We start from the raw sequence: 17,656 nt of genomic DNA on the forward strand, positions 1-17,656 counted from the left end.
TTTAATCATTCTATCGTTATACAAATGTTTGGAAATATTTTTAATTATTCTATCGTTAGACAAATATTTTTAAATATTTTTAGTTATTCTATCGTTTCACAAATATTTATTCTATCTAATAATTATTGTATCATTACACAAAAATTTGGATTTCAAGATTATTCCTATAAAAATTTTGTTTAACAATTTTTTTTATTAATCATCGTTTACTATACTTTCAAAGTGAATGTAATTAAGTAAAGGTAGCAAGGAGAACAGTAAAATTCAGAAATCAAGGGAAGCAATTATCAAGTTTCATCTAAATATTGTCAATGAGTTTTAATGCTTCGAAATTTACAGGGACTTGGGATTTTTGTTAAGTTTTTTAATTCATTTGTTTCATTTAATATTTCAGTTTTACGTTATTTTTAAATTTTATCTCACACTTACTTTGGTACGTTATTTCACATTCGTATTACGTTGGACGACTGTCGAATTACTCTTTAACGCGCTTTGACAGTAGAGCTACCAAGCCAATCAAAATGATTTGTTCCAAGATTATAATTAGCTTTTGCTAGAACTGATATTAACTTTTATTTCGATGATAAAATTTACTTTCGTCATAGCACTTTAATTACCGTCGTCTGTGGTTAGACGCATATCATAGTTATAGCGTTAAAGCCAGTTCGCAAAGAAAAGACTAGCACCATTGACCGTGAGGACGAAAAAGTAGAACGAGAATTAGGAACGTTCGAATATAAATGACATCATTATAAAACTTTTATATTGTGATCGTACAGTTACATGATCTTAGCGCCGGCCGCGATGGCGGCTGAGGCTGAACCAAAGAAGGCCGCTCAGAGATGTTTCGAGGAAATTGGCCTTGATCAGGACAACTACAGGATTGGTCACACTAAGGCTAGTTGCACACCCCCGAAAAAAATGAATTTTTTCTTGAGTTTTATCCCCCCCTCTTTTGTCCATTGTAGAACGTTATGGTCTGATCCGAGAAAACAAATTATAATGAAATTCGCCCCTGTAGCGAGAAGGATACCGTTCTGAGACCTTTCGAATTTATAACTATATATTTCACGAAGAAAAAATTAGACTTAAACAAAATTTAGCGAATACGTTAAATTTGAAATACGAATAAAATTTATACATTTCATTTCCTTATATAACGTCGTTACGTAATAATATATAATATTATACAATATTATTATATAACGTAATTTTAGCTGTGAATTGTTGTTTTTCATCGGTTAATTGAACCTGAATTGTTAATTGCTTTTGATATTTATATATTAATTTATTACGGAAAATTAATTCGAGCGTTTTCAGCGGTATGCGACTCTTGGTTGGATGAACCTGTCGAAAGACACCATATCAAGCGTCTTAAGCACCTGCACAATTGCACAGCCCCTTGGTGTTAGAGATCTATGCACGACCCATATAAACTTGGAAAATCGTCTTTCAGCGATTATGCCCCCCTGAATTGGCCCCCGATTAAGCAATCAAATATCATATGTAGATTGGTCACGTATCCATGATCATACACGTACCCGTGTTCGTAAACGCACCTGCCTTGTGTGACTCCTAAAACGTATTAAATTTCAAATATCGCGTTAGAAACTGACGTGGAGAGAAGCAGAGTCAACGGAGAGCAGATCCCTTTAGGTTGATACCGACTTAAATAGAACCCGACGTACGAACGCAAACATATAATTGTAAAATCTCGTAGTGACCCTGTACTAATAGTGACCCATCACCTGTTTTTCTTGCCTTGCGACCCCGATACATCTAGGTACAAGATTCTGGCGCCGCAAGCAGTCGAGAAGGTGGGTTCTGACCCGAAGAAGGCTGCAGAGGCGATTTTGGATGGTTCTGGCCTCGATCCCGAACAATACCGTCTTGGACACACCAAGGCATGTTTAATTTACGCGATCATGGTCTGCTCGTCACGCACGCGAATATCAGCGGTTATACGCATAACGAGCTTCATGCGATTCTTACGAATTTTATCGGTTGCTTCATGTCTGGTTCATACACACAGCGGACCAAGTATCGAGTTGTTCAACAGTCTAAATTTCCAATTATTTACATGCACAGTTATACCTCTGTCGTGCTATAAAATTATCCTCTAATTACAATGGCAAGAGCTGCCAAACCTGCAAAGCATGCTCAAATAGAACAAAATACTTGTAATTACAATTAGGAAATATTCTGTAACGTTATTACCATATCATGCAAAAGTTTCTATATTATAATGTTTTCTATGAATTATTGTAAATGAATGTGATTAATAACTCATTTCATTTTGATCTATATCAATGATCTATAAAATAATCTATAAAATAGTGTTCTCTATGAAATGAATGTTGTAAATGAATGTGATTAATAACTCATTTTATTTTGATCTATATTAATGATCTATAAAATAATTTGTTCTTGGTACTGATAAAATTTGTGTCGTATGGATAATTGGGACTAGTTGAGCTAACATTCGAATGTAAATCCTCATTATCGAAAATATTTCAAGTAATATTGGAAATTTTACCCCGCTGTGTGCATCGATCAATCAAACGTTTATTTCGCAGGACTTTCAGTTGTAGTGTTAATAATCGGTGCTGCCTCGCATAAATGTCAAGTGCAAACGTTTCTAACCAAAGAAGACGTTGAAGTATCTTAAGGTTGACTTATAAATCATGATCGCTTAATACCCTTTGAACACTGCAGATTTCTAAGACGGAAATACCATATGGCTAACCTTGCGCTTCGAATTTCGATTTTCCAGACAAATGATCGGAGAGAAAATAATCTACGGCCTACGAAATTTTTCAGTTCTATTTTAGAAATCTGTAGAGAAAGAACCCCCGTGCGATCAAGCACAGAACAGATCACGTACGAATCTGCGATCCCATTTCAGAAATCTCTATGAGATCAACTTCAAGACGGATCTCACGTTTTCCCACGATCCCATTATTAGTATTATAATAACTATACCATCTACAAATGTCTAACCATGTGTGGTACTTTTCATTTGTTCTGCCCATTCCAACCATAAAACGCACCACCGCAGATACAAAATTCTGTGCGCCAATGCCATCAAAGAACCTTGCGACCCTCAAAAGGCCACCCAGCTGGTTTTGGACGCGATCAATCTGGAGCCAGAACTATATCGTATGGGTCTCACCAAGGTATTAGACGCCTTTGGTTTATTCAAATACCATATTACAAGAATATGGAACGAACGCTTCATTTTTCTCACAAACTTTCAATCCTCACACGTTTTAAGTATTTTAAGAAATCTTCCAATTTGGTAGATTTGATAGTAATAGTAAGAACGTACTACCATATAGAATATTTCTATTTATCCATCTGAAAATATTATACTCTCTGTTCTATAGAATATGATATATTTCAGTCGTTACTTTCTTTGTTTTACATAGAAAATTACATTTTCAATAATCATAAATAAAAAGTCGAGTTGGTAAATTTGCATAAGATTTTAGAGAAGAAATTTTCTGATCTCCTTAAATAAATTATTTCGAAGTAACTTTAATTTATTTTTATTTTATTTTTATGTTTTTTCATCTTATCTTATCCGTAAAGAATTGTTTAAAATTCTTTTGTTAATTACTCGTATTGAAAAGTGAGGGATCGAAAGTTCCATCACGCCATTATCAGACTTCTTAATGCTCACTATAACCGAATGCAACTGACGATATTACTACAACAAAGACGATTACGTTTTCTTTCTTTTGGCAAATACAAGGTAACTTTTTCGTTTATTAATGCTCTAAATTAATTAACTGTGCTTCTTTGCCTATTTTCCAGTATATCTGTACCATACTATTGCTCCGCTCGTTCAAATTCTGCATGCTAAATTCTAGAACCTGAAACGAACGTTACTTTGATCACTACGGTATTATTCGATAGCTATTTTGTAAAATTCCTTGTATCGAATCTTTTTCACTAAATCGATAGTGAATCGATAAAATCGATAAAATCTCTTACCTTAAAATTCTCAATCACAGAGTCGATTCGTTCACCGTGTAGAGTAAATTGGACGCCGAGAGTGGTCAGAGTAATTCAAGGGAAATTGTCAAGGAATAATTGTTAATTGGGATATTTCTTTATTTCGATACTTAAAAAAACAACAGGTATTCTTCCGCGCTGGAGTCCTGGGTCAGATGGAGGAGCTTCGCGACGAGCGACTCAGCAAGATCGTGTCATGGATGCAAGCCTATATCAGAGGTTACTTGTCGAGAAAAGACTACAAGAAGTTGCAGGAACAACGTTTGGCTTTGGTCGTGGTTCAAAGGAACTTGAGGAAATACCTGCAACTTCGTACTTGGCAATGGTGGAAGTTGTGGCAGAAAGTTAAACCTCTCCTCAACGTCACTCGTATCGAGGACGAGCTTGCTGTAAGTGTTTTAAATGATAGTTTGTTTACACAAGCTACGTCTTCCTCTAAAACTTCCTATAAACATCCATTCTTCGAACTCTCCTTGAATTTTCTACAAATTTTTACAAATTTTTACAAATTTTTAACAACGTTATATTATTATTTTATTATCATTCTGTATAGTTGTAAATGGTATTTTATATTTTATTATTTGAAATTGAACGCGTCTGTACATTTTTAACAAATTTTTTCTTTTTGATATTTTCGATATTTAATTTTATTTTATATTTAATAGTTAATAGTGATATTCGATTAATGATATAGTTATTAGAAAGATATTTTATACTTATACCAATTATTCAGTTTATTCTTTTTATATTGCATTTTCACATTTTCGAGCTAAAGATTTTTCCAGCTATTTTCACTTCTGTAATTAATTTTTCCATTAACGTTATCTTATTTCTTAAAGCAATTTAGAAATTTCAAAAATAGTTTGAGATATTAACTATAATTCAAATACTATACATTTATTATTTCTTCCCACCATTTCCTTGTGAACTTTGATACTTCTAGATTATAAGAGTATGATATGTGACGTGTGTTCGTAATTAATTATAATTAATCGTAATAATTAATTATAATTAATTGTAATATTCTGTACGATCTCTGGCAAAAGCACGGGTGTTATTTTTACCATCGTATTTATATCTATGATATATATATATATATATTATCAAAATTCGTAATATTATTAAAAATTGTAGCTAGTCTTTTATTTTCTTATTACCAATATCAATTTGCTCAACTTGTGCATATAATATATAGCTGCTATCGATGTGGGTAATTATTACACATTACAAACTTGGGCTAGTATACTTTTTCTCTTCGAGGTCGTTAAATCAAAATTTTGTAATCAGTTATGAAAAATCTGATTCTTATTTTTTTATTAACAATATCAATTTGCTCAATTTACACGTATTTGTTACCGATATTCGTAATATTATTATACATTTGTCATAATAATTATTAATTATAAATTTGTGTCATACATTTTCCTCTCTAAATCAGGGCTTTGTAGTCGGTCATAAATAGTTCATGCTAAGAAGCACGAGTATCAGTGATAGGCATTACGACTGAATGAAATACGATTCACGAGAAATATCGATTTCACGATAATTTATGAAAAGTAGAGCGTGCTTCTGGATTTCGCCGTAAATTTTGTTTATTCCTTTATCTCGGGTTTCATTTTTCCCAACTTTCTGGAACATCGGCTTCCGATGTTCTACGTTTATTTTCTCAAGCTCACCACTTTCTTCCTTTATCCGCTTTCGCGTTTGCAGAAGGCTGACAATAATCGTTCCTACTACTGAACACTTCAAACGTTCGCTTTTACATTTTACATATTTTACATATTCAGTGGATATTCGAAAAACGGATTAATTTTAAAAATATTATTAATATTTTATGAATATTATTTAACAGCAAGCTCGTATTTATCGTCTTTTTCGTTTTAAAATCGGTTTGTGCTTTAGAAACAAACAATTAGGAATATTAACAATTGAATGTTTTCTGCTTTAGAATCGGTTTGTGATTTAGAAATAAAAAATTCGGAATATTAGCGAATAATTTTTTTCTTCGTTTTAAAATCGGTTTGTACTTTAGAAACAAAAAATTAGGAATATTAGCAAATAATTTTTTTCTGCTTTAGAATCGGTTTGCGCTTTAGAAATAAAAAACTAGAAATATTAGTAAATAATTTCTTTTTTTCTTTGCTTTAAAACCGGTTTGTATTTTAAAAATAAAAAATTAGGAATATTAGCAAATAATTTCTTTTTCGATTTAAAATCGGTCTGCGCTTTAGAATCAGGAAATTAGGAATATTAGCAAATCATTTTTTTCTGCTTTATAATCGGTTTGCGCTTTAAAAATAAAAAATTCGAAATATTAGTAAATCTTCTTTTTTCTTTTTTGCTTCAAAACCGGTTTGTGTTTTAGAAATAGAAAATTAGAAATAATAGCAATTAATTTTTTCCGCTTTAGAATCGGTTTGTGCCTTAAAAACAGAAAATTTGGAATATTAGCAAATAATTTTTTTCCACTTTAGAATCGGTTTGTGCTTTAGAAACAGAAAATTTGGAATATTAGCAAATAATTTCTTTTTCTATTTAAAATCGATTTTGTGTTTTGGAAATAAAAAAATAGGAATATTAGCAAATATTTTTTTTTCGATTTAAAATCAGTTTGTGCTTTAGAAATAAAAAACTAGGAATATTAGTAAACATTTCTTTTTCGCTTTAGAATCGGTTTTTGATTTAGAAGCAGAAAATTGGGAATAGCAGCAAATAAATAAAATGGAATATCGACTGATGTAAAAATTAAAAGTTAAAAGCATATCAAATGTCTAAATTCCGAATATTAAATTCCAAACGTACATGCAGGTACCTATTCCTTATCATTTTACTTATCGTTATACAATTTGCATTAAAAAAAAAATTCGCATAATTAATAAAAGACACTTTCCAGAATTCTTTACGTGATCTATAATTATAGGATTAATTATAGAATTGCACTTGTAGAGTTACAAATTAAAACTTCATCTTTATGAAAATATAACCTCGAAATAATTTAATTAAATTTAGACACGAGTCTAAGTAACGTGCATAACCAGACAAGCATTCTTATAATATTTGGCTCATCAAAATTGCCGTTATAAAAGAATCAAAGTTAGCTCATTTCATCTTTTTTTAGTACTCTATAAATAGCTTTCCAACACGATTTGGCGCGTGCTTTTCCACCACGATTCAGGCATTCGACTCTCTCCTCATCTCTCTCGCGCTCTCTCTCTCTCTCTCTCTCTCTCTCTCTCTCTCTCTCTCTCTCTCTCTTTCTACCACCCCCGTTTATATATATACACATCTTTCATATTTTTTAACAAACCGATTTATCCCTGACAATGTAAATAGAACAAAAATATTATTCCCCCCACGGGCCACGATCTCGTAAACTTAGGGCTTCAAAAATTCCAAATCCCCGATTTCATCATGGACTTTGTGTCACCGATTATTCATGCTATCTAATTTCATCTTAGAGATGAAATGAACTGCCTTTCGATATATTTAGTACAATTTTATTTTAGAACGATATCTTTGGAAACGAGATACCAAAGATAAAAGATCGTTGGATACTCGAGCATTTTACGTGCATATTAACATGGCAAACGATTTTTTTTTAATTACTTGGAATTATTATACTTCTTTATTATTTCACAAGTGTCTATACATATAAGGTATATTAATTTAAAAACAAATTTTTCTTTTATTATTCGAAATTGTTATATTATTATTATATTAGAAATATTTTGAAAAGACTACTAGTACATACAGGATTTTTCTATTATTTATTAGTAAATTGTACAAATTAGAGTTTCATGGAATATTTAAAAGAAGCTATTACTGTCACTGTTACTATTACAGTCACTTTGAATTATTATACCGCACATCGATACACTATACATATAACGCGCAGAGTTGTACAATGCAGATCTATGGTATTCGGTAAATAAGACAACTAAAAGAATTTCGAACTACGACTTGCATCTAGAGACAGTAGACGCACAGTAGTCACAGAGACACTAAGTAAATTTCACGTTTGGAAGGCAGAAACCTCTGGGACCGTCGAATTAGTCACCGCTCAGAGATTCACGACGATCCATAGCGATAATTCGTTTCACAATGGACATTGATTTACCGATCGATCCCGAAGGGGCTACAGAAATAGAAACAATCTTTTGCAACTAGACCAGTCTGGTCTAAGTAAAGTCGGTACCCTGTCTAATCTGCCGATTATCCGAGTTTTGCAGCGGGTCAAAGCGAAAATAAAGTAGTCCAAATCACGTTCAATCGGAAATAGTATCACCCGCTATAAATGATATTACCACGGCATAAATCTAACCGCGCCGACGCGAGTAAAACGATCTTACCCCCCTTCACGGATCGGTGCTTGTTCCCAATTACGGAAGAAAGCCATAACGCCATCTGCCGTGCCCCCTTGAGAATAACGAGGTCGGTCGGTGTTACACTGGCTGGAGCGTAAAAGGAGACTGGAGTTTGCTTGATCGAAGCTTTACTGGAGCGGCTTCTAATTCTGTCCATCCCCCTCCATCTGCCTGGTTTGTCATGGTAGCTCCTTCTGGGTGCACACGTATAAGTCCCTTCGTCATCGAGATCGGTTATAAATATTTTTCTACGATGAGTATCGCTGGAGTGGGGCGGTGATTCTCAGCGACGACTACGAAGAGGGATTTTGGGTAGAAAAGTTGAGCCTCTGGTAAACCGAAGACCAGTTGGACACGCGATCTCGCGCCGACCTCTTCGAATACCTTGCTCTATCGAACTCTGCCCCCTCCCCTTTTTCTCCTCCACGCTACGAACGTACTATCACGAACACGATCGAAGAATCTTTTCTTTCCAGTCTTTCCTATCGATATATTACAACGAACACGAACCGGATCAATCGTTTATCCGCTTCGATTACAGTCGAATCTCCTCCGATAACGAGGATCTTTTTAGATTTCTCGATCGATCGATCGATCGCGTTACACATCGCGAACATCGTCGCGTTCGACGAGTGCTTGGCCAGAGATCTGTGAATAAGATTCTCGAATAAGAGAATGGGTGACACGTTGATCGACGACACGAACCCCGTGGTGAACGGACAGAAAATGAACGGTGATCCGAAATCGCAATTACAGGCGCTCGAGGAGAAAGCCAGGAAAGCTCAGGAAGCCTTCGAGAAGGAAGAGAAGCTGCGCAAGGAACTCGAGGAACAGAACACCAAACTCACCACCGAGAGGAATGCCTTACAGAAGCAACTGGAAGGCGAGAAGGGTTCTCTGTCGGAATACATGGAGAAATCGTTGAAATTGGCCGCACAGAAATCCGATCTCGAGTCACAACTTCAGGTAAGCTTTTATTTACTTATCGTTACACCTGCTTATTCTTTCGTGCGAAGGAAAGGTACCATTGCAATTTGCAGAAATTCCGCGATACGCGAGACTTCTTTCGATACGAGTGAAAGTAATCGAATACTTGAAAGGTAATTCGATTTACCGGTTAACGATAAATTTCGATACCAATTTGTCCAGATGTAACAGCTGAGGTTTTAAAAATTTTTAAAGAGATATCCGTCGTTTTTCAGGAATCCTGGAATTTTTAAAAAAATTTAAATTTAGTCGTCCAGTAATTATTAGAGCTATCGAGGAAAAGTTATTGCTATGATTAGAATTCACAGAAATTTTGGGATACCAGAGACTTCTTTCGATACACTTGTCTCGAGTGAAAGTAATCGAATATTTAAAAGCTAGGTCGATCTATCGGTTAATGATCAATTTCGATACCAATGTGTCCAGATGTAACTGCTGAGGTTTACAAAATTTTTAAAGAGATATTCGTCGTTTTCCAGGAACCCTGGAATTTTTTAAAAATTTTAAATTTTGTCGTTCAGTAATTTTTAGGACTGTCGAGAAAAGGTCATCGCGATGATTGGAATTTACAGAAATTCTGTGATACCAGAGGCTTCTTTCGATACACTTGTCACGAGTGAAAGTAATCGAATATTCGAAAGCTAATTCGATCTATCGGATAATGATCAATTTCGATACCAATGTGTCCAGATGTAACTGCTGAGGTTTACAAAATTTTTTAAAGAGATATTCGTCGTTTTCCGGAAATCCTGGAATTTTGAACAAAATTTAAATTTCGTCGTCCAGTAATTTTCAGAGTTGTTTATCGCGATTTACGTGATCGAGTAACGAAGGGCGATCGATGGTTTTCGCAAAGCTCGTTCCTCGGAAAGTAGTTCAATTGGCACGACTCGTCGATATCGGAATCCATTGCGCGACGATGAATGTACCCTGCACGAATCGAACCATGAATCAGACAAACGATAATTATACCGTCTAGATGAATGATTCGATGTCGAAACTAATGAGAATGGGGTTATTAATGTCTTCTTAACATTGCTAAAATCAACCGAGGTCACACGCACCGTATATTACGGTCGTGAGGAAAAATATTGCAAACCAAAATTATCGTGATCGAGCGGAGGAGTGTAGCTTTAAATATCCATGGGGAGGATAGATGGATGAAAGAAATGCCGGGTTTTATTTATCGTGATTATTTTTCGCATACCTTCCTTAAAATACATTTCGCAAACTCTTTCTATCGTAACTCTAAATCGATTCACCTAACCAACATTTTTATTACTTCATACGAACCTTGATTATAAAAATGATCCGTCGTTATATTTTCACGAATACCAGTGCATCTGAATCTCGAAGCAATTCGAGAGTAGAAAGCAGCGAGAAAAATTGATTTATATAAATATTTATAAAAATTAGCTTCAAGTGTCACATTTTATTCGTTATTAAATTGCACGCCTACCCTTTCGGTAAATTTGTCGAGCAGGTTACTTAATTTCGCTGCGATATTAATCAGGATTATAATTTTAAACTCTGGAAAAGCGGAATAACGAGATCGGAATGTTCCGAAAGTAAACAGATTTCGACACCGTGTGTGCTTGTGCAGACAGGTATAGCTGTCTTCGAGAGAGCCTGAAGTTCAGAGCTTACAGGCACGTCATAATTTAATCGGATCTGGCTCGGATTACAGAAAATGATGCACCTGGCAGGAGTTGATACATCGTCGTTTCGTAAGCACGAGCATTAAGTAGCAGAGGCGCGTCATTAGTCAGACGCATCTGACTACCGTTCGCGTGCTATTTTTCTTCCACGACGAATCATCCCTCGTTTCTACACTCGTTCTAAAATTATGACAACTTCCCACAGATTCTCCATAGCGAATTCTCAGTTCTGACCATCTCGCCATGTTTCTTCGATTTTAATCCACGTTCCTTCTCTGTCTGCTTATACCCTGCGTTGTACTACTGAATTATCCTCGATAATCCTCCGCTTCGCGTGAAACGTAATTTATAATAATTTAAACGAACGTCTCGATCGAAATCTGTTTCTTTTCCACTGAGTGTATTCGAAACACCGGTTTCTTCGATATTAAGTCCGAACTGACGTGATAAATTGCTAGAACGTGAAGTATAGCGAGACACGTGTGTCTATATTAACAGGATATCTCGTTTCTGTGCACGTAAAGCAGGAAGACAGATACTACAGCTGAAATAGCTCTGTTTACATTAACACCTACGCCATTGTAACCACAATTTCGTTTCCTTAAATCATCTTCTGGTAAATCCTACGTGACTTCCCGGCTCGGGTTCCTCCGTGGGATATTTAAGACAGCCAGTGTTTAACGAAGGAAATTGGATAGCAGGGAAACTCATCGCGTAATATAAAAAGAACTCCAAGAATTCCGTGGAAGATATGATTCGTTCCAGAATACCGGACTATTTTTAACGGCCACCTTTTAAACGACTGACTAACTGGTATTTTATGTCAACACCAGTCGTAAGATCGCTTTTTTCTTCTAGATTAAATTTAGAATCGCCTCGTATATCCGGTAGAATGGGATTCCTTTTTGCAATTAACGACCAAACTGTTCTCCAGGCAGCTCGTTTATCATGCCTGTTACCGGATCTTCGACTTTAAATTTTACAGACACGGAGGCAACCGTGACTCGTTAGACCTACAAAGATTCCGCTATTATTATTATTCGAAGATTACATCTTCGATTTTTCCCAAATGCAAATACGTTTGGGAGATTTTATTGTTTTCGAAACCCAACAAATTTCTTGGAAGGCGGATAGAGGGTAAATGTCACATACTTAAAGTTCGAGTATGTGACAGGGAATGCTATCGAGGGACGAAGGATGTGATTTTGTTACGAGTTCGATTAAGATCGTAGAGATTACAGCTATTATAGAGTGCATGGAACGAAGTGGTGCCATATACGGTTAGCAAAGAAGAAGGAAAGGAAGGAAGCGAGGGTAGGAAGAAAGAAAAATGCGTTTAAATCAGCTTGGAATACCTGATGTGGAGAGGGACGTTGACTACTTTGCCCCTACCTTCGACACGGCCAAATTTAGCTGCCGCCGATCCGAGATTCCAGGTTATTAAAAGTAGGCGTGGTTCCGTGCTGGAATAACCGACAAAACGAAGGAGGTAACAGGTGTATGGTGTATTTATATGTTAGTACGCTTATACGCGTCATCGCGTAAATCCTGAGCTGCGAGCTTACGTTCCAAAAATTTCTATCGTCCACTTTCGAATAATTTCAGTTTACTATTTCGTTTCCTTTCGTCCCACGATGCGACTAGTTCCTCGCTGAGTTTAGTCTGCATGGGGTGCGTCGTTATGGAGGGTGCTCGAGGAGCTCCTTAATAGAGGAAACCATCGATGCTGGAATTTGAAATGCGAAAAATGGAATTAAATATTGGAAATAGAACAAATATCGATGATAATTACTACAGAGATAAATAACTATGGGAATTTTTGCTTTTTGATTAATTGCAATGTTAAAAATTCGAGATTATAAATAATTTTTCTCTGGCAGAGATTTTCTATGAGATTTAATCTCATTGTTAGTAGAAATTAATACTCGGTTTTACATTTCCATATCGGTTATACCGTGGTAACGAAATAACGAATTTTTGCTTTTTGATTAATTGCAATGTTGAAAATTCCAGATTAAAAATAATTTTTCACTGGCAGATATTTTCTATGAGATTTAATCTCATTGTTAGTAGAAATTAACACTCGGTTTTACATTTCCATATCGGTCATACCGTGGTAACGAAATAATTCAGATGAAGAAAGATTTGGACAATGAAATAATTGTAGAAACATGTGATTCGAAATTTACGTAATTGAGTTACTTCATGTCATCATGAGTAATACCTACTATGTTTGATCAAGTACTATTCGACTAAATGTACGCGTTATAGCACATGGATCTGTTCCAAACTCGTGTCATCTTTAGAACACTGTTTGTCATTAAACATTTATGTAATTCAAAATATACTATTTGAACGTAACACGAAGAGAAATGAGAATAAATAATTGGAAGGCTTGTTTTACTCGATAGTATGGATCAGAGCCGTGGGAAAATTGAAGATTATTACAACAAAATTATAATCACTTATTATGTTATACTTATTATGTTACATGTACAGTGATAAGATAGGAACTTAGTGAATAAACTATTCTATTTTTGATTAATTAGTCTTGGCTTTGTAATAGTAATTAATAATGGAAAAACAAAATTTCATAAATTAAAAATTAATTTAGACGAAAGTTTAATTTTTATTTGTTTTTGCAATTAAATAAAATTTTTATAGGAAATTTATTACTTTGCACTTTCTATGATAATTTTTAATTTAGTAATTAAATTAATTTAATTAAATTTAATAATTATTAAATTACTTTTCACTTACAGTAATACAATATAGTTTGCCAAAATTTCCTCATTGAAATAATTTAGATTTTGATTTTGCAATATTTTTATTCAATGACAGTAATATCAAAGTGAATAAATTAATTATCACGATTATTTAATAATTTAAATTCCTGAATATAATACCGAATCAGCTTATCATTACAATCAACTTTAAACGTATTGAAAATTATTTTTAATCCCAAAATATGCTAGTAAATATATTTTACGAAATATTTTCGAGAAATTACTTTTTATAAAACAAAATTGATGTACCGTATCATGGAATTTGGAGAAATTTGAAAATTCTCAACAGGTAATAATCATAAATAATAATTTATATTAATAATACTTGTAACATACATTGAACACTGCTTACCTTCTATTATATATAATGCATATTAGTATATACATTAATCCAAGCAAACAAAAAGGGTGGTTAGTATAATAATCATAAATTATTTATTTAGAAATATAAAAGATTACCATAAACATCGATTAATACAAAATTTAGGATTTAGTACATGCATTCTCTAAAGTAACTGAAGCAGAAGTGAATATGAAACACCAATGTATATCATACGAAAAACATGCTAATTACTCACGGCAGTGGTACCACATCTCCGAAGGCGGGAAATTTGAATTATTCGCAGTAATTTTAATTCTAATCGCAGTTACCGTTAATTGATTAATTAAATAAAAATCTCGTAACCTAAGCAGCAACTAAATTATTACATAACAATGGTTAAAAAGAAAGTTCAAGTGAAAAGAAGTCTCGTAATTGAAACGGAAGCAAATCCTTTCCAAAAGCAAGTACTCTTATTAAATAGCACAGAATAGAGAAAATAAACATAGACGTGCACCAAGCCAAACATGATTGATAAAAATGGAAGTATATCTATCATTTTCATATTACAGGATCTGAATGACAGATTCAAAGAAGAGGAAGATTCGAGAAACAATCTCTTCCAAAACAAGAAGAAACTCGAACAGGAAGTGGCTGGTCTAAAGAAAGACATCGAGGACCTCGAGCTGAACCTACAAAAATCAGAACAGGATAAGGCAACGAAGGATCACCAGATCCGCAACTTGAACGACGAGATTGCTCACCAAGATGAATTGATCAACAAATTGAACAAGGAGAAGAAGAACCAAGGTGAAGTTAACCAGAAGACTGCCGAAGAGCTCCAAGCTGCCGAAGACAAAGTGAATCACTTGAACAAAGTCAAGATCAAACTCGAGCAAACTCTCGACGAACTTGAAGATTCCCTCGAACGTGAAAAGAAATCACGGTTAGTGATTCTCAAAGATATTACAAAGATATAAGGTCATAACATTCGAGCATAAATTAAACATAATTTTTCAAAGCATGCACTTGAGATGGAAGATTCATTTTAATTTTCTCTCGTGTTATCAATCGATACGAGTAACGAATAAAATATGAATCTCATCATGTGAACATGTATATACGTACTTGCTTAATTTTACAGAGCCGACGTTGAGAAGGCCAAACGAAAAGTGGAGGGTGATTTGAAACTTACACAGGAAGCTGTTGCAGACCTCGAAAGAAATAAGAAGGAACTCGAACAGACTATTCAACGTAAAGATAAGGAATTGTCATCTTTGACTGCCAAACTCGAAGATGAACAGTCCTTAGTAGGCAAATTGCAGAAACAGATTAAGGAATTGCAAGCCCGTATCGAAGAACTCGAAGAAGAGGTTAGTTTCACAAGCATATTCTCTTCTCTAAGCAAATTTTTGCTTATTCCTCTAATTTCCAAAACATCGTTAAAGCAAGGAAGGAAATCCAACTGATTCTCTTAATTAATTCCCTTAATTAATTATCCTTGTTCTACAGATCGAAGCTGAACGCGGTTCTCGCGTGAAAGCCGAGAAACAACGCAGCGACTTGGCGCGGGAACTCGAGGAACTAGGTGAACGCCTGGAAGAGGCTGGTGGCGCCACCTCCGCTCAAATCGAGCTCAACAAGAAGAGGGAAGCCGAACTTAGCAAACTCCGCAGAGACCTCGAGGAAGCTAACATTCAACATGAAGCCACTCTTGCTAGCTTACGCAAGAAGCACAACGATGCCGTTGCCGAGATGGGTGAACAGATTGACACGCTTAACAAACTGAAGGCTAGGTAAGCTGGGAAAATCTTTAAAAGAATTATTTTGAAATACTTGGGTAATTCGCAAATACTTCCTAGATTAAGAACGTATCTCGTTTAACGTATAAAAATTACATTTACAATGAATTTAAGAGACTCGTAAAGAATCGGGGATATAATTAAATGTTTTCATCAGAGCTGAAAAGGGTCGCCACGATATCCACGCCGAGCTGAACAATTCTCGCGCCGCGACGGATCAGGTTTCCAGGGAAAAGGTAGATTCAAACCAAGAGAATGTCGAGCCTGTGATTTTTGTTGTCCGACAACCTTGTTACCTCGTCCGTTACCATTTTTGTTCGACATTTTTACTCTATGTTGAAATTTAGCACGAAGTCAAAGTCACTGTCCAATTTTTCCCGAATGGTTTTAAGGAAGAATGTCTTACTATTTGTTTGTACAATGTTCCTTTCACGAATTTTATCGCGTCAGAATAATTACTTCTTCTCTAACGTTATAATTAATTTCTAGGTTTCGAAATGTTTTTCAAAGGATACATTTTGTCACGGTTAATATGTTCATTCCAATGGTTCTAATTTCTCCTGATCGTGTCCCGTATACTAATTACCTGTTTCACGTTTGTTTTCATGAAAATTAGAGTTGAGAAGGACAAGGTTCAGTACTTCAGCGAATTAAATGACATGCGCGCTTCAGTAGACCAATTGAGCAACGAAAAGGTAAGGATTCCGTTCGGAAGTCTCTAGGATCTAGCAAACTAACGCAACTAACAGCTTTATCAGGCAGCAGTCGAAGCAGCCTGGGAAAAGGCAGCGGCAAAGAGTTCGCAATTTCTCGTGAACGTCTCTACGTCTAACTTACGTCGTCGGAAAGTGTGTCCAGCTTGCAAAGCTTGCTCCTCGTGTGTACCTCCCCCTGTTCCAAGTGTACATTCACTTTTGGACGATCTTCTAACCTAAAATTCGTTTAAATTGCTCCAAAAGTGAATTGACCAAAATTTAGTAGACTCGAACGATTCGTCTGATGCTGAAATATTTGTGAAACAGGCTGCCCAAGAAAAGATCGTGAAACAATTGCAACACCAACTGAACGAAACTCAAGGAAAACTCGAGGAAGTGAACCGTACTCTGAACGACTTCGATGCTGCCAAGAAGAAGCTGTCGATCGAGAACAGTGACTTGCTGCGCCAATTAGAGGAAGCCGAATCCCAAGTTAGCCAGCTGTCCAAGATCAAGATTTCGCTGACGACTCAGCTCGAGGACACGAAACGATTGGCCGACGAAGAATCACGAGAACGCGCCACTTTGCTTGGCAAATTCCGTAACCTGGAACACGATTTGGACAACATTCGAGAACAAGTGGAGGAAGAGGCTGAAGGCAAGGCTGACCTCCAGAGGCAACTCAGCAAGGCGAACGCCGAGGCACAATTATGGCGCACGAAATACGAATCCGAGGGTGTGGCGAGAGCGGAAGAACTGGAGGAAGCCAAGAGGAAGTTGCAGGCACGACTGGCGGAAGCGGAAGAAACTATAGAATCGCTCAATCAAAAGGTCATCGCTCTCGAGAAGACGAAACAGAGACTGTCGACGGAAGTGGAGGACCTACAGATCGAAGTGGATCGTGCAACTGCGATTGCCAATGCTGCAGAGAAGAAACAGAAGGCGTTCGACAAGATTATCGGAGAATGGAAACTCAAAGTCGACGATCTTGCCGCGGAACTGGATGCCAGTGAAAAGGAATGCGGCAA

General features: G+C 35.6%; 1 protein-coding gene across 17 annotated transcripts in view; it reads left to right on the top strand.

The window, feature by feature from the left end:
• Mhc (myosin heavy chain) overlaps window positions 1-17,656 on the top strand; it is a 53,301-nt gene that overhangs the window by 27,847 nt on the left and 7,798 nt on the right. For 11 of the 17 annotated variants that reach the window (XM_017898151.1, XM_017898152.1, XM_017898150.1 and 8 more), the window contains 8 exons: window positions 1,784-1,904; window positions 4,143-4,406; window positions 9,138-9,347; window positions 14,704-15,077; window positions 15,276-15,504; window positions 15,644-15,927; window positions 16,550-16,628; window positions 16,956-17,646. In XM_017898151.1, coding sequence (XP_017753640.1) covers window positions 1,784-1,904; window positions 4,143-4,406; window positions 9,138-9,347; window positions 14,704-15,077; window positions 15,276-15,504; window positions 15,644-15,927; window positions 16,550-16,628; window positions 16,956-17,646 — 2,252 coding nt within the window. Of the gene's footprint in view, window positions 1-779; window positions 898-1,783; window positions 1,905-4,142; window positions 4,407-9,137; window positions 9,348-14,703; window positions 15,078-15,275; window positions 15,505-15,643; window positions 15,928-16,090; window positions 16,170-16,549; window positions 16,629-16,955; window positions 17,647-17,656 lie in introns of all 17 variants that reach the window. The other 6 variants (XM_017898156.1, XM_017898154.1, XM_017898155.1 and 3 more) reach the window with 3 other exon arrangements.

The sequence above is a fragment of the Eufriesea mexicana genome, unplaced genomic scaffold (genome assembly GCF_001483705.2).
Source record: "Eufriesea mexicana isolate 0111107269 unplaced genomic scaffold, ASM148370v2 scaffold620, whole genome shotgun sequence".
NCBI lineage: Eukaryota > Metazoa > Arthropoda > Insecta > Hymenoptera > Apidae > Eufriesea > Eufriesea mexicana.